This window comes from Metarhizium acridum, assembly GCF_019434415.1.
Source record: "Metarhizium acridum strain ARSEF 324 chromosome Unknown scaffold_573, whole genome shotgun sequence".
NCBI classification, from domain to species: domain Eukaryota; kingdom Fungi; phylum Ascomycota; class Sordariomycetes; order Hypocreales; family Clavicipitaceae; genus Metarhizium; species Metarhizium acridum.
In genome coordinates, this window is record NW_027094043.1 from 356,676 (window position 1) to 373,618 (window position 16,943).

The 16,943-nt window shown below is 50.0% G+C and overlaps 4 protein-coding genes across 5 annotated transcripts; 2 read left to right on the top strand and 2 right to left on the bottom strand.

Annotated features, from left to right (window-relative positions):
• Window positions 1-2,105: 2,105 nt before the first annotated feature.
• J3458_020398 (uncharacterized protein) lies at window positions 2,106-3,376 on the top strand (the record flags this gene model as incomplete). The annotated part of the gene is made up of 3 exons (XM_007815769.2): window positions 2,106-2,342; window positions 2,457-2,855; window positions 2,915-3,376. 3 exons carry the CDS (start codon window positions 2,106-2,108, stop codon window positions 3,374-3,376), a joined length of 1,098 nt encoding a protein of 365 aa, XP_007813960.1.
• A 1,105-nt stretch (window positions 3,377-4,481) lies between these two features.
• Window positions 4,482-8,222, bottom strand: sif3 (sporulation protein rmd8). 2 transcript variants are annotated; one of them, XM_007815770.2, is made up of 3 exons: window positions 7,847-8,222; window positions 6,394-7,744; window positions 4,482-6,294 (listed from the first exon to the last, which is right to left on the bottom strand). In XM_007815770.2, exons 1-3 carry the CDS (start codon window positions 7,877-7,879, stop codon window positions 5,660-5,662), a joined length of 2,019 nt encoding a protein of 672 aa, XP_007813961.1. In that variant the 5' UTR covers window positions 7,880-8,222; the 3' UTR covers window positions 4,482-5,659. The 2 variants fall into 2 exon arrangements, with proteins under 2 accessions (XP_007813961.1, XP_065973003.1); XM_066122013.1 differs by lacking the exon at window positions 7,847-8,222 and having other exon boundaries at window positions 5,208-6,294; window positions 6,394-7,794.
• Window positions 8,223-8,769: 547 nt separating this feature from the next.
• Window positions 8,770-14,677, top strand: IQG1 (iqgap- protein). The gene is made up of 2 exons (XM_007815771.2): window positions 8,770-13,828; window positions 13,899-14,677. Exons 1-2 carry the CDS (start codon window positions 9,186-9,188, stop codon window positions 14,284-14,286), a joined length of 5,031 nt encoding a protein of 1,676 aa, XP_007813962.2. The 5' UTR covers window positions 8,770-9,185; the 3' UTR covers window positions 14,287-14,677.
• A 1,433-nt stretch (window positions 14,678-16,110) lies between these two features.
• On the bottom strand, window positions 16,111-16,509 carry J3458_020401 (uncharacterized protein; the record flags this gene model as incomplete). The annotated part of the gene is made up of 1 exon (XM_066122014.1): window positions 16,111-16,509. One exon carries the CDS (start codon window positions 16,507-16,509, stop codon window positions 16,111-16,113), a length of 399 nt encoding a protein of 132 aa, XP_065973004.1.
• Between the last annotated feature and the right edge of the window lie 434 nt (window positions 16,510-16,943).

A 16,943-nucleotide genomic window follows, 5' to 3' on the forward strand; every position in this document is an offset into this window, starting at 1 on the left:
GCAATGAGTGGTTCGTCGTCCTCACTCCGTACTGCACATGGCATAAACTGGCTTGCGTGACATACACACGCGGGCCAACGGGGCCCCCCTTGGGATTTCTTTGGTATGTGTTATGAAAGTTAAAATCCAAGTTCGGACCTTCGTGCTTTTGCTAGAAACATCTTTTAACAGCAAATACTAGCAAGGATAATGAAGGGAGAGAGAGACAGTCTAATACTAAGCTTACCAAGAGCCAGGTGGAGAGCCACTCTCGGGCTTGGACGAGAAGGGCAATCAAACAGCATGTCGCCCTTGCGGAGAACCCTATCCCCTGTAACTCTACTAGACATTACGGAGTACCAACGATACTGACTGTTAGAACTTAAGACTTGGCACGCCATGGATAATGGATTACCTACAAATAAGGAGCAACAGAGGCAAGAACTCCATTCCTGTTCTCTTTGACTGTTTGCAAGCAAAATCGATGTGTATTCTCGTTCCAAGTTGAGGCAGGGCCGCTTATTTCCCACTGTCAGCCAAATAGCGGTATGTATAGGCACATCAAACACCATGGTGGCACCGGCTCTCTCGATTGCTGGCGTGCTTGTTGATTGCTAGTCGGATCTCGTAATACTAAACCTTCGGAAGCTGAACTGATGACTTCGGCGGCAACCATCAAAGAACAGAGGGAATGAACGAATTTCTTTCTGTTCCTTTGATCGTTTGTCTTTTCGACTTGATTGATGTGTCGGGTATCTTGGAAGTTGACTTGGCTAACCCCTATACTTGCTCGGTCTACAGAAATTTGTAGCTGCTGTGCTAAATCCAAGCTGGTGGAAGTTGTGGTCTCATGTTTGTGGCAGTTTCCAACACAGAGTCGGCCAAATCGGTTTATCGATTCGTGCTGTTATGCAGTTTGCCTGCAGTGTGGCTCCCGTGGCAGCCCAAATGAGGATGACGCGGGCTCTTCACTGCCGTCCGAGTCCACTGTCGTGACAACGTCGACAATGTCAGAGTCTATTTCGTCTTTGGTCTCCGACTTTTCCGTCGGGCGTCCCCTGCAAGTTGCACCACTGAGTGTTTGAAGATTGAAGGTTTGCTCGCGCCATGTCAGCTGCCAAGACCGTGCGGGCCTGTTCAGCGCCAGTTGATATGAATTAATAACTGGTGGACAATTCGGCTGGCACCTCGCCCCAGTGTGCAGTTGGTAAGTGGTGCCGCCCCGTGGAACCTGCCCTAGTACCTCCAGCGCTCCTTCCCAGCTGGCCACGCAAACTGCTGCATCGCGCCCCCCTTTTCCGCCTCCTCGCTCACCCGTACCCACTCCGCTCCGGGATTGAACCCAGCAGTTAGCGGGTTTGGTTTGGTAGGCCATCACCACGCATTGGTGTTCGTAAAAGACCAGACAGCACTTGAGCCAGATTTGAAGATTGAATGGCCATTAGTGCCACACCCCCCCTCTATCCTCTCAACAATGACCACTACACATGCGCGCGATACCCATCGCAGCCGTCCCGACGTGCCGGCTTCTCTACCTATATTTGTGACCCGACTTTCAGCCATATCCACTTGAGCACTTGAGCGCTCGAGTAAAGCCACTGCACCTTGTCACCGCATACAGACTGGGTTTCCTACCACTTCTCTTCTTTACCTCTTCCTGGCCGCGCAATCACCCTCGTTCCTTTTTTCTTTGTTCTCTAAGCCTGTTGTGCCATTGATTCGGCTTTGCGGGAGTCTTCGCTCTAATCTCCCTCCACGCTCTCTACTTTATTCCGTTATTATTGCGCTCCTGGTTTATCCTTCTTGTTGGTCTGTCTATATCGCTGGTTCTACTCGTGCACTAGAAGTGCCCCAGTTGGCGGCCGCCGTATGCCCGGATCCGAATCTTGCTGCGATACGACATTCTGATCTATCGCTTCTTATACTCTTGTTCAAAGGGCCACATCATTGATCAACCGTCAGGTTGGGCTGCGATCTTATTCCAGGCTGACGCCGAATATACTATGCTCCCGTCATCATAGCACAATTCGCAAATTTGGCAGCCGAAGGTCCTGGTCCCCTCATCGCCTTCGACTACAATCACCTATCGAATTTTATTATTCACCCTGACGGAAAAAAAGAGAATCATGTCACAGAGGATTAACGACGAACCTGTTCACCTCCTCTCACAAGGAGAGAACGATGACTCGAAGCCTTCGAGCCAGGAAGATGTCGAAGCCAGTGCAGGACGTTCAGAGACATCACGGGACCAGAACTTGGATCACGAATACTCAATTCCGAGCACCATCAAGTTTACATGGCTGGGGACGTACTTCTTCTTTTCTTTGCTTCTGACTCTCTATAACAAGCTAGTTTTGGGCATGGTGAGTTTTAGGTCTATATCTTTTACTACCCTCTGTTCCCTACCTGTGGCTCTCTGAATGCTTTGGCACTACATTTTGCTTGACCTGTGTGCTGATGATGGCTCAAACCTGCAGTTCCATTTCCCATGGCTACTCACATTTCTTCACGCCTCCTTTGCCAGCATGGGAACCTGTGCCATGATGCAGCTGGGCTATTTCAAACTATCGCGTCTGGGACGCCGCGAAAACCTAGCTCTCGTCGCTTTTAGCGCATTATTTACCGCCAACATTGCTGTGTCCAACTTGTCTCTCGCTATGGTATCCGTTCCGTTTTACCAAACAATGCGCATGCTGTGTCCCATTTTCACCATCCTCATTTACCGCACCTGGTATGGTCGTACTTACAGCTACATGACCTACCTTTCTCTGGTACCGTTAATCATTGGTGCCGCCATGACAACGGCCGGCGAGATGACATTTACCGATGCCGGCTTCCTCCTGACCATATTCGGAGTGATTTTGGCTGCCGTCAAGGTATGTCACACAAATGCTCCACAGCAGCAGAACTCCCTTGCAGCTAACTGAAAACCCAGACCGTTGTGACGAATCGATTTATGACTGGCTCCCTGGCATTACCCCCGGTAGAATTTCTCATGCGCATGTCACCCTTGGCTGCATTGCAAGCCCTGGCGTGTGCTACTGCCACAGGAGAAGTTGGTGGCTTCCAAGAACTTGTAACCTCTGGAGAGATTTCCCTACCGACCTCGATTGCATCACTAACAGGAAATGGTTTCCTTGCATTCCTCCTCAATATTTCCTCATTCAACACCAACAAGCTTGCGGGTGCTCTGACAATGACGGTGTGCGGCAACCTGAAGCAATGTCTTACCGTTTTGATTGGCATCTTTCTCTTCAATGTCAGCGTTGATCTGCTCAATGGAGCGGGCATGGCTGTTACAATGGTTGGCGCTGGCATCTACAGCAAGGCCGAACTGGACAACAAGAAGAGGAAGCAACAACCGCAATATAAACCTGTGGGCCAAAATCCCACGTAGTGCGAAGTGCTATGTTCTTGTTTGGAGATACCCAGTTGATTCCATGTTTCTTTTAGATGACCGAAACAGCCGACAGATGAAGCGGTGGGATTCGGGCATGGGGAAGGAGTGAAAAAGAGTGATCCACTCCAATCATAGCATATATTCTTGCTCTGACGAGGCGAGCACGTTTTGCAGCACATCCACGAGATACCGGAGACTTGCGCGGCGTACATATCCTCCCGAGCTCTACATACCAGCCACTTATAAATATCAGCATCGCCGGGACTCGGGCTACATTTGGTCATTATTACTTTAGAGGGAAGAGGTGCATAATCACACGGGATAGCTTTTTGGCGTTGGGACATGACCGCCGGTACAACGAGCACAATGAATTTGTGCGCCGAGGCATTGTAATACTTCCAGGATATGGTAGTTTTGTCCATCATTAAGCGTTTTTCGCGAATAAAAAGAAGGGAAGCAAATAAAAATAATACCCAACATTTCAATGCGGTGCATCGTCAGCTACAACCTGCCTCGAATGATGTGCACAGTGGGGCCCTCGTGCCTCATTCTATACGAGACAGGGCTTCTCAAAGTTTGCGTTGGAGACTTGGATTACAATGCCACAGTGCGTCATATACATTCCATCTGACAAGATTGTTGCAGCCATGGTTGGGAAAGACACGGCTCAGCGCATCGAAAGAATCACATGATCCGCCACAGCAGATCCCTATTGCTCACAGCAAGGTTTGCTTGTATGTTTGCGTATCAAGCAAGTCCAGCGGCGTCGGCGCCGCAGCGGCAGCGGCAGAAAAGAGTAGACTGGCTGAGAGCACAAATGCGAACTGGGATTTTGCCTGGAAAAGGCTAAAGCTGAAATGTGGCGTTGCTGGGAGACACCTGGAGTTAAAAAAAAAAAAAAAAGCATACGCGTCCTCTGCGCTAGGACTACTCCGTAGCGGGTTTTTATTTGGCGACGTGTTGGCGACAAGGCCTAGAAAGAAACAGACTAAACGGCGGCTACGAGCTGGTGTTCATTTAAGTGTGTATTGTAATGTTATTATTTATTTATTTAGTTTTATGAGCTGATGTGGCGTGTGATGAAATGTAAGTGGCTTATGGGCTGAGGGGGAAATGTAAGCTTGTTTGGATGTCAAAAGAATGCGTGCAGGCTTCGGCAATACTCTGTGCCTTGTATTCGGGCTAAGCTACGGGGTATCTACGGGCATAGTACTCCGTAAGTCCAGGGTAATTGAAGGGGGGAGTGGGCTGTGAGTGGGCTGCTTGCTTGCATTGGCACGGGCGGGCGGTACCAAGATTCCCTAGATTAATGACGTCTGGTTGACTATTCCATGTACTCCGTACGGAGTTTCGTCGCTGAGCATGTCCCCCCTCCACTTTTCTGAGCACGGAACGGGGAAAAAGCTGTTTATGCCGATGGCCGATCCTTACATAGTGTAAGTTACGTTCCAACGGAGTTTCTTGAAATAGGCCGCGCAATAGTCTCGTTTTTTCGGCGTGTACGGAGTACGCAATCAACATGCCGTTGCACAAAAGGTTGCTGCCCGGCTGGAATAAATTGTTTGCATTTATGATCATGTAAGCTGGCATGTTATGTTCATGGGGTGCCGATCTTGCTGGCTGTCAGACCACCTTTCTTAGTTAATCTTTACATACTTTCCTTTTATGGAACAGAATCGAAGGCCTCGGACCATAGGACCCTACATTATCCCCGTCACAGAGCGAACAAGTGCATCCACATGGGGTCGGACAGAGCATAAAAACAAAGAAAGTGTATATAATAGTAAAGAACCCAATTCGAGAATTTGAGCAATTGGGTAACGCTATGCTGTGTGTACTGTGTGCCTAGATGTGTTGGTGAACAGGCCAGTGACCCCCTTTGGAAGTCTGAAATGGTGACGGAATGGTGGCCAGGCAAGGGTGTTCAGCCTCCAGGTCTTGAGGCTTTTATCACCCCCCCCGGGGCGCGGATAATCGGAATGAGAGGACGCGCAAGCTGGTCTGATGCAAGGCAGTGTTAGAAAGATTGATAAAAATATTACCATGGAGAGTGCCGGAGAAAACTATGGCATGGTGTGCAATTGATCAATGGACGACGCCACCTCTTACATAGAAGCCCTGTAGACCCCAGTGTCTGTGGCATGGGTCCAAAGTCGCGAGCCTGTGTAAGTCTTGGTGCTGTACATGCGACTCTCTCTCTCCAGTAATTTGTCTGTTTTCCAAGTGCCGCAGATGTTGCTTTTCTAGGTATGCGACAGAACAGCCCAGACTAAATTGCAATTAATAAGACGCATCCCTCATGCCCTTCTTTCGCAACTCTGCCGAACCCAAAGGAGACAAATTGTCAGTGGAGCAATGCCCAGCTGCTGTTTGTCTCAGATCGCGAATACCTCGTCTGACATCGTCTAACGTAGCGTTTGACTGCAGGCCTAGCGTCAGAGCTAGAATTTCTAGATCCGTATATGCTTCAACGCCAGCTGCTTTGCTCGGGCCTGTCTCTTTCCTTGACGCCGTGCTGGTGCGAGATTGGCTAGGTATGGGCGCTGACGGCGGAAGAGAGCGGATTTCGGGGACCTCAGCAGGATCAATATCTCCGTGCCAGGATATTGATGTGAAGGGTTCATTAAGTTTGCTACCGCTCTTCTTGAGCATGACAAAACGTAGAATGACTTCGGTTACCGTGACGAGAATACTGCCGACAATGAGAATAATGACAATCCAGGTAATGTAGCTCATCTTGGCATCAGCTATTGAGTCCGACAGAATCTCGGCGAGATCAAGAAATACACGGCATCTTTCGTTTAGAACCTTGATTCGAGGATCAATTTCGAGATACTCACGGATGGCAACATAAAGCGGGTGTAGCGTAGGTTCTGAGTCCCAGAAAAAGTTTGGGACATCAAGAATATTCGATGCTATATTACACTAGAGTTAGAAAAACAGCCCCTATAGCCTTGTGCAGTTGAATTTCCATGAAAAATTTTGGCTCCAATAGCGGAGGGGAGACCACTTACATAGATTGATATCCACTCGGCTCTTGAATAATCTACCGAGAAGAGTGACAATCTCTACTCTCGTCATATTCAATTGACCGGTTAGCGCCAACGTTTTTGGCACATGCTGCGCATCTAGCATAGTTTCACTCATCCTCTCCTCGAAAAAGCATAATTTGGTGCTCTGAGCAATTGCATGGCTAATGGTCAACTTGATCATGTGGTCAGACCGAGGCAACAATGTAATCATGTCGTTGAACACTCTTGGTCGCTTGACATCGGCGCTGTACTCGAAGTGGAATTCTTCCGTCTCAAAGTCGTCTTGCTCCAGCGGGCGAGTCAACAGACTGATGTTATCTTCAGCATCAGCGAAAGTCAAGTCGGCGAGAATATCCTTTTCCTGGTGTTCCGTAAAGTTCCAGAATACCACAACACCATACGAGAAGACAAACAGCTCAGCAAAGTTTTTGGCATCTGGTGCCAGGCGGCTTATCTGCGACGGAATGCCATCATCTTGTTCCTGCCGGCTATCATGCTCATGGGATCTAGGGAAACCATGGGCAGAGGAATCTCGGCTACCTCGTTCTGGGCTCTCAGGCTGAGTATATGCATCGTCTTCAAAATAACCCTCGTGGTGGTCACGCTGCTCGCTCCTCTCGATCTCCAAGTCGAGCATGGTCTTACCCGTTCCTGGAGTTTTCAGCATAGGCCTTCCTCGTACTCGATATCCCTCTGTGCCATTCAACAACGGCAATGCGTAGATGGCATACAGACAGTCGTCATACAGTTTCGTCTTTGCTTCGTGCTTCTTTCTCAAAAATTCTGACGTCTCCGCCGTCTTGTACGCCTGAGCTGTGCAGTATGCTGTTAATCGGCTGACCTTGTCTTTTCGTTGCAGCTTGGGCAGTCTTTCGGCATAGCTTTTCCCCCGGACGCCGCCTCTTTTCCTCAGAACGTCCAACTCCTCGTCCCTCAGCGGTCTACTTTCTTCGTTTTGTAATCTCCGAGCCAATACTGTTTCGCTTTCTACTTCTTCTTCCGCGTCATCGCTGTGATCATCGGTTTCGGGAAGAAGAACCAACTTTTGGCTTATCTTGGTTGTTCGCGATGGCATGGGTTGGCCGGTTCGTGACTGAAGGTTAGGTAAACCACCCCCCGAAATGACCCGTCTGCCTTGGCTGGCTGCGGCAGCTGTGTGGGTTCTCTGTGAAATGGGGGGTGCTCGTGGCTGTCCGGATGGAATTTGTGTGTTGTATTGTAGAACATTATCGACGGTCATAAACCGCATTGGCACTCGGCCAGGTGCCCCGGAAGAGGCATCCTGGCGACGAAGAGATCTGCGTTGATTTGGTCTCTCCCGCGCATCAGTGACCTATTCGCCATTGTAAGCGATTGAAAATTCCGGGCCAGTGAAGAGGAAAAGGAGGCTAGATATATATATATATATGCATGTATGGATTGACAATTAACGTACTAGCACCGTAGGGCCTCGCTTCCCTAACGACATGTTCGCAACAGGTGGCAAGGTCGGGTATGCCCTTTGCAGTGCGACAGGTAGAGCTTAAGCTCGGATTGGGGATGGTAGTAATTTGTTGAGGCTGTCAATTCGATTGCGTTGGACGGATTTCGCATTAACTGATGATGAGGGTGGTGTTGAAGGCTCGAAAAGGTCGTGAGGTGGCAGTAGTCGGATGCATCAATGATGTGTTCAGTGGTACGGAGTAGTAATAGTGGATTCTCTACTCCGTACGGGAAGTGGCTTTTTGACTGCACGACTTTGGATGGACGCCACAGTAGCTTTGGCTGGCAGGGCGGGCGATTTCCGGCAGGAGTTGGCTGGTCAAATGCTGTGGGAACCCCGAGAGTTCCTAGGTGAACTACACTTGACGCCGTCTCCCGACGACATCTCGATGTAGTAAGACGCATCGTGGCCAAATGAATGCCTGTACTCCGTACTCCGTAGCCAAACCCAACAAGAGTCGGCGCGGAAACAATACCCAACTGCCAATTTTACAATGTGAGAAACTCTAATTTCTAACATAAGAAATCTTCTGGAAAGCTGTCATGGCCAACACCCAGGAACTAGTTGTTTCAGCCAAACACACAGGGTACTTGGACAATTGCTGCCTCAGCATCATACAAACATCAAAAGCAGTTCTAGCACGTGTGATTTGATATGGCGGTATCGCCATAGCTGCTCTGAGGGCAGAGGTGGGGCAACGTCCCGCGGCACACATATCTAGCCAATCACAGCGGAGTTCTTCGCGTTGCTGGGTGGTTGGCCCGCATGTTTGTTTACATCACTGACCACCAAACGCAACTGGATCGGCTCCCGGAAAAAGGAACCCCGCGTGAGGTGCAGAGCTGTCCCTGCAGGCCTGCACTGCCTGATAACTCTTGACAAACAATCTTGATCATTGCTTGTTTTCAGGCTAGGCCTCTTCATCAGGCCTGAGGTCCTTGTCAACGGTCAGTGATGCTGGTTTTTGTATCCCGCTTCCGAGCATCAACACGGCTACGGCAGAATCCTTTCGCCGCTGATACAGCCTCCCTTCTGTTGCAGCGGATACTTCTTTCTCTGGCTGGCATCTGCTCTCCCATTGTATCATTTGCGCAAGCGCATGTCTCAGGATTTGCCATCTTGTGGCCCAATTTTAGAACTTTGTTTTCCCGCTGGGCGGCCGCCTCAACATTCCATTCCATCCTCGAAACCCACCGAAAATGATGTACAGTCTGTCATAGGAGTCCGAACAAACAAGATATAGCTAGCGGCGTGTATTCACTTTCGCGCACGGGAGCAAGACATCCAGACAATGTCGTTCCATTCTCATCGTCTGCGTCAATCGCGCACCGCGGACCTCGCTCCTCCTCCCAACTTCACGCAAAACAACATATCTACCAGCATCTCCAACATCAATCGCTTCCCTTCAACCACCTCGTCATCCGCATCTTCGGGCTACTCCTCCACATCCGACCGCAGCAACGTCACACAATACACATCGACATCGAGCGACCACGGCTCTCCCGCTAGCCACAAGCACAAGCGTGGCCAAAGCGATGTCCTCGCTCGGGCACGAACTTTTGAAGCAGGGGCAATGAACGGCTTCAACACGGGACCAGCCAATCCTCCAGCGACCCCTACTCGTCAATCTCTTCGGCCTCTGCCCCAGGCGCCGACTTCGTCCCCCAGATCTCCAGCTCAGGGTGCTTCACCTCGAAGTTCTCTTCGACATGACCGTGGACACAGCATCGATATTGGCAAGCTATCCCTCTGTCAATACGACGGTCCGGCAGCCTCGCTTACATCACCACCACGACCGTTGCCAATGAGGCCTAACTCGATGCTGTTGACCCGATCCGACTCGATTCTTCAAGCTAAAACGCCCATGTCACATGGTAGCTCGCCTCAAGGAGCTCACACCACACACATCGGCCGCCCGGACCTCGAGCTGCTTGGACGATCCACCACCCGTGAATTGCGTACCTTGTCTCGACTGGCCGAGTCCGATGTCGCAGAAGACTTCACCATCACATCGCCTGCACAAGAGGTGGTTGGTTTACGTGGACGACGCCGACTGCAGCGTACCGATAAGCCCAGCGGTGCTCCCAGCGCCAAATCCGGTGGCTATGGATGGGAGGGCCGGAACTGGATGGATAAGCAGCGTCAGTTCCTCCAGGCCTATGAGTATCTTTGTCACATAGGAGAAGCCAAAGAATGGATAGAGGATGTCACGCAAAAGACTCTCCCACCTATTGTTGAGCTGGAGGAGGCCTTGCGGGACGGAGTCACCCTAGCCAACGTTGTCGAAGCGCTGAATCCTCAGAGACACTTTCGAGTATTCCACCATCCGAAACTTCAATTCCGCCACTCGGATAATATTGCCATCTTTTTCAGATATCTCGACGAAGTTGAACTTCCCGATCTTTTCCGATTCGAACTCATTGATCTTTACGAGAAGAAGAACATACCAAAGGTCATATACTGTATTCATGCATTAAGTTGGCTCCTTTTCCGCAAGGGCATAGTCGACTTTCGAATTGGCAACCTTGTTGGTCAACTTGAGTTTGAACACCACGAATTGGAGGCAATGCAAAAGGGTCTAGATATGCTGGGAGCTAACATGCCCAGTTTTGGTAATATGGGCGCCGATTTTGGCGTACCGGAGCCCGAGCCTGTTGAAACGGAAGAACAGCGCATCGATCGCGAGCTAGGGGAGAACGAAGAATCGATAGTCGATCTGCAGGCTCAAATCCGTGGGGCCCTGCTTCGGTTGCGACTTGGAAATAAGATGCAGCAGTTCTGGGATGAGGAGCCTTGGCTGATTGACCTACAATCCCGTATTCGTGGCGATTTCATCCGTCAAATTATGAGCTATCGGCTCCAGATGCGACGATCTGCCATCTTGACACAAAGTGCAGCGCGAGGATTTTTGGTCAGGGAGAGACTAAGGATGAGTGATGCTTTTTGGAAAGCTCATGAGCCGGAAATTCTAGAGCTTCAGAGCATGATCCGGGCCAACCAGGTCCGTAATCAGGTACGAGACTTATTGTATTCCTTGGACGGTTGCAAGGGGCCTGTCCGGGAGATCCAGGCAGTTTCCAGGGGTTTCCTGGTCCGTAAGAATCTGGCTGCTCAACGGCAGGAGACGAAAAAGACTTCGGGTCACATCGAGAGACTTCAGTCTCTTGCTCGTGGAATGGGGCTGAGAGCCAGAATCAGAAAGGATCTTCAGTTATTGGAAGGACAGGCTGGCACGGTTGCTAGCTTACAAGCTGCTGCAAGGGCTCTGCTGACCAGGACTCAGATCGACCGTGAGCAGCAGCAGCTGCGTGCCCTCGGTCCAAAATGGGAGGCACTCCAGGGCGTGATTCGAGGAAAACTTGTGCGGGAAAATCAGGAAGCATGTAAGGTCGAAGCTCAGACACACGAGCTCAATGTCGGCCAACTACAGGCAGCGATAAGAGCACGCGCTGTGAGACGTGAAGTTTCGAGAAAATTGGACGCTCTAGAGGAAAGCAAAGAGGAAATTCTTTCTCTTCAATCGGGCGCTAGAGGAATGATGGAAAGACTCAAGGTCGCTGCCTTGCAACAGGAACTCAAACGACATGAGGCTCAAATCACAGGACTGCAGGCACATGTCCGAAGCTACCTTGGCCGGAAGCAACACCGTGCGCTCCTGGATGAACTCGAGTCCCACAATGAAGCTACAGCAGCATTCCAGGCAATTCTCAAGGCAATGATGGCTCGCGCAGGAGTTGACGATCTTCTCACGGAACTTGAGGAAGAGGAGGAATTCACCGTGGCTTTCCAAGCTGCCGCTAGGGGATTTATGGTGCGAGCGAAATTCGAGGAGAAGAAGCGTTATTTCAACGAGAACATGAAGAAAGTCATCAAGATCCAGAGCTTTGTACGCGCCAAGGTGCAAGGCGAAGCATACAAAAGTTTGACCACTGGAAAGAACCCCCCGGTCAATGCGGTCAAGAACTTCGTTCACCTTCTCAATGACAGTGACTTTGATTTCAATGAAGAAGTTGAATTTGAGCGAATGCGCAAAACCGTTGTCCAGCAAGTGCGCCAGAATGAGATGCTGGAGCAGTATATCGACCAGCTCGATATCAAAATTGCACTCCTCGTCAAGAACAAGATCACCCTCGATGAGGTTGTGCGACATCAGCACAACTATGGTGGAAACTCGATGGGACTTGTAGCCAACAGCACGATTACTTCCGCCAATCAGTTCGACTTGAAGGCGCTCAATAAAAGCTCACGCAAGAAGCTGGAGTCATATCAGCAGCTCTTCTTTAGCTTGCAGACGCAACCACAGTATCTTGCTCGACTGTTCAAGCACCTTCGCGAACAGGGCACGTCAGAAAAGGAGTGCAAGAGAATCGAGCTTCTCGTCATGAGTCTGTTCGGTTATGCGCAGAAGCGGCGCGAGGAGTACTATCTTTTGAAGTTGGTGGCCCGGGCTATTCGCGAGGAAGTGGAAGGATGCCGAGCCATTCAAGAGTACATGCGAGGCAACTATTTTTGGCCAAAGTTATTGGGTAACTATACCCGATCACCTAGGGATCGCAAGTACCTGCGTGGTTTATTGGGGCCACTGATCCGCGATAATATCGTCGAAGATCCCGCCCTTGACTTGGAAAGTGACCCTATGCAAATCTATCGGTCTGCCATCAATAACGAAGAGCTCCGAACCGGTCGCCCTGATCCCCGGCCGCTTGACGTACCGCGTGAGGTGGCTATTAGGGACCCTGAGACAAGGCGCCTGTTCATCGACCATCTACGGGATTTGCGGGAGATTTGCGATCAGTTCTTCCTGTCCCTGGAGGAAATGGCCCATAAGATGCCATACGGTCTACGATTCTTGAGCAGCCAGATGTTTCAAGCCCTGTGCCAACACTTCAACCGCGAGCCGCAAGAAAACTTGCTTCAGCTCGTGGCGAGCTGGATCTGGAAGTTCTACCTTCAGCCCGCCTTGACCCAACCAGAACAATTGGGTGTTATCGAAAAGTCATTGAGCCCGCTCCAAAGAAGAAACTTGAGTGAGGTAGCCAAGGTGATCGGGCAGGTTGCGTCTGGGCGACTATTTGGCGGAGAAAATATTTATTTGCAACCTCTGAACAACTTTGTGACAGACTCTATCCAACGCATGCGACAAATCCTACAGAACTTGATCTCTGTGGCAGATGCCGAAAGCACCTTCGGCGTCGATGAGTTCAACGACCTCTACGCCAAGAATAAGCCGACTCTGTACATAAAGATGACTGACGTTTTTGCAATTCATAATTTAGTGGCGTCGGAGCTTCCTTTCATGTGCCCAAATAGGGATGATGTTCTCCGAGAAATCATTCAGGATTTGGGTAATGCAAAGAGCAATGAAAATGAAATGAATGCTGCTGGATCGTCCGATATCCAAATGTTCCTAACCCCCAAGCTCCACAATGTCCAAGATCCAGAGGAAGATGTCAAGTCACTCTTTATGGAGACGAAACGCTGCGTGCTGTATATCATCCGGGTCCAAACTGGCGCCAACCTCCTAGAAATATTGGTCAAACCCATCTATGAGGAAGACGAAGAGAAGTGGCAAGCCGTGCTACATGATGACTTTTCAAAGGATGGCAACACTCGCGGGGCTTACTCGGACACCAATATGGTGGATGTGACAAGGATGACTTACTACGAGCTTAAGCGTACAGCGCTAGAGAATATAATGAGGCTAGAACAGATGGGACGTATCTCGAAGCAAAATTACTACCAGGACGTTCTTAACGCCATTGCCAGCGATATCCGAACAAAGAGCCGCAGAAGGGTTCAAAGACAACGAGAACTAGAAGGTGTGCGGCTCACTTTGGCCAACCTAGCTGAAAAGGCCAAATATCTTGAGCAACAAAGGAAGAGCTATGACGACTATATTGAGCAGGCAATGGTGACATTGCAGAACAAGAAGGGGTATGTTTGTGTGGCTCCTTTCCATGAGCCTGACCTGACGACTTTTGCTAATGATTGAAACCATAAACAGGAAGAAGAAGTTTATCCTGCCATTTACGAAGCAATACAACCACCAGCGTGAGCTTGAGCGAAGTGGTCGGGTACCCAAATTTGGGAGCTATAAGTACAGCGCCAGAACGCTCTCCGAGAAGGGGGTTTTGGTATCATGGGTAGGCCTCAGTGACCGCGAATGGGACAAGATCAACATTACCATTTCCTGTGACGAGGTTGGTGTGTTTGCCATTGAAGGATCACGAGGCCACATTCAGATGCCGGGTGCAAGCGCTTTGGTGCCTATTGAGGACATGTTGCAAGCGCAGTTTGAATCTCATCAGTTCATGAACTTGTTTGAGGGCAACTTGAAGTTGAACGTCAACTTGTTGCTGCATCTCGTTTACAAGAAGTTTTACGGAACGTAATGATGCTTCTGCTAAGCGGAGGCACACGTGGACTGATGGAGCGCTCTCTTGACGTTGCGTTGAATTTGCATATGTAATGGTTAGCGATAAGAACAGGAGGAAAGAGCATGGTTCGGTGTTTGTTGGCTTGTTATTTTCGTCTATGCAAGAACCTTTGTTGTTTTATATCATAGGATAGGGATTTTGACAAATGCGTAATCTTGATGCGCTAGTTTGGGTTTGGACTGTATGGATGGACTGGGCTGGACGTGAATATGAATATGGGTATGGAATAGCTGAGGCGCCTTGGAATTGGCTTTGCCGGGGTGCAATGTAGATGATTTGAAGAATTCGATTGCCTTGAACAAACTATTTTGATGCTCTTATCCCTTGAAACCATCATGTGAACGAACAATCAAACACTAATCTTGTCTATAGGAAGGTCCCAACAAATTCTAGGTTTGAATGCCGTTCGGCCATTGATGACGGCGAGTAGAGAGTTTGTTGCCCGAACTCGACGTCAGTCATCTACGGGGGCAGACACTAGAGCTTTTCTGCCCATCAGAGGCTCACGTATATATATCGAACAGGCATTGAGGCAGCTTGAGAAGCCTGAAAGGGGTTGGCTAAGAGATAGTTGGCGTCATCAATGAATAACTTGCCTAAAATTCGGTAGACGGACATGCGACAGTTCTTCCAATTGTGAGATGTACGAGTCCCTTGGACTTCAGCATACGCACTGCTGAGTGCCAAGTTTTCATGTCTGAGATTGCTGTCCGACATTGACATCTTCAAGCTGTCTTGTTCAAACTGCCGGGCGATCATCTGTTTCTACGGATATCGGGCGGCTCGGTCACACTTGTCATTAGCCATCAAGCCATTAGGGGATCTACGTAAAGCCGGCATATCGGTGATGGTGAGGCGAGTTGATTACACGAACTGATTTGCCAGAACGTGTCAAGGGTGGTGGTTGGTTGGTTGGTTGCCAAACCCGATAGAAAGCTGACGGGCAGGGTGGTTGTTGTCCTCCTTGTGTTATGAAAAGTAGGGTGTTGGACGATCAATGGTTCAAGGGTATATTTGCATGTGGTGCTGTTTAGCGCTGGTTTGTCTGACTCGTGGGTCCTTTGGGACAAGGCGACCATCTACCTACCAGGTAGGTAGGTAACTATGCATGCTGCAGCATTATGCGAGAGGTGCAATACTCGTCCTTGTCTCGGTGGTGTTTGGACACTTGAGCCCTAGTCACCGTGTCGTTTTGTTGGTTGACGACCCAGGCGGTCGATAATATAAAGGGGCATCAAAGTGGAACGAGATTGAACCAGTTGTCGGCTCCGCCCCGTACTTTTAAGTATTGACGTTAGACTAAGCGCGCGTTAGCAGCCATGGTGTCATCCGCCAAGGCGATGTCGACATCGCTGAATGACGGCATCAAGATGACGAGAGGAGGGAGCTATGACAGTTTTGCTAGTGCATACTAGCGCAAGAGTTTCCAATGTTCTTACATGGCAAAAAAGAATCCACATGCAATAAAAGGGGTCGGTCCATCGGTCCATGGGTGGGTGTCAGAGTGTATGCCTCGTCGCACACAAGTCAGGAAGGCACGGGCTCAACACTGTGCACTTTGTACATGCTTTGTACGTGGGGAAACCCTCGACACTTGACAACTTCAGTCCTCCACCAAAAAAACTCGGACAGAAATAGGACACTAACCGACCGAACAACAGCCATGCCACGCCCACACCATTTCGTGTCCACCACATGTTGTACAATATTGTTCTTTGCCTCTCTTCCGAGTCATTACAGATGGCATGGACGGCACCCCTGTGACAGCGCCAGCCCCTTTCATTCCACAGCCCCGAATGCAAGAAATACCGTCTGTCTGGCAGTACGGAGTACACCCGATTGGAACAACTTCAAGCCGTACCTGGGGTCTATCCACAAGTCTGCCAAGAAGAATTTAAGCATCGGCCCTGCCAGCCTGCTAATCCCAGTCCAAGGGTTGTGCTTCAGACCATCATCGTTCGGCGCTAAAAGCCATGGACCAACCAAGTCGAGGTCGACGCCCAAAGCAGTAGTTTCACAGGCGTATTGTGGCTCCTCGAACCCACAGCTCACACACCTCTGCTGCCCTCTTGAAATGCAAGCGCAGTCAAGGGGCGTTGAGTCGTTCACACCGCCGATTTTTCCGATGCCCAACAGGTATTTGCTGCCTTGCGTGCGAGTTGGCTGAGGAGGCACCATGTGACCACCTTCCAGGGTCGGGGCTGTTGGTCAGCTGTTGATGGCGTTCTAAGTTGGTTCATTTCTCCTGGGGAATGAGGTTCCAATCATGGCGTCGGAGGCGGCAGCCAGATGTTAGAGCCTGACTAGGACAGCCGTTCGAGACCGCGAAGCTGGTCAAAGACCGGCGTTGACAGCAATTTGAGATACACGTTGTGAGTTGAGTCCCAAGTGGTGGGCACCAGTAGCAAGACAACTATCCGGACCACATCGTATTAAAGCTAATGCCCGGTTGGGGCATGAACCCTTCACCTATTGCATTTTACTTTGCATAGATGGAGCCCAGGATGCCCAGGATACGTTCAGCAACATCCTCTTTAGCTGGGGTTGCACACGCTGACCACCAGTCAGTTACCTTCTCACACCAAGAACCTCGATGTCTCCCGCCCGAACGC

Coding starts and splice junctions, on each gene's coding strand:
- sif3 (XM_007815770.2), bottom strand. CDS start 7,879: ATGTCGTTAGGGAAGCGAGGCCCTACGGTGCTA. Junction 7,745..7,846: donor AGCGAGGCCCTACGGTGCTA/GTACGTTAATTG, acceptor AATGGCGAATAG/GTCACTGATGCGCGGGAGAG. Junction 6,295..6,393: donor CCGAGTGGATATCAATCTAT/GTAAGTGGTCTC, acceptor AGTGTAATATAG/CATCGAATATTCTTGATGTC.
- IQG1 (XM_007815771.2), top strand. CDS start 9,186: ATGTCGTTCCATTCTCATCGTCTGCGTCAATCGCGCACCGCGGACCTC. Junction 13,829..13,898: donor ACATTGCAGAACAAGAAGGG/GTATGTTTGTGT, acceptor AACCATAAACAG/GAAGAAGAAGTTTATCCTGC.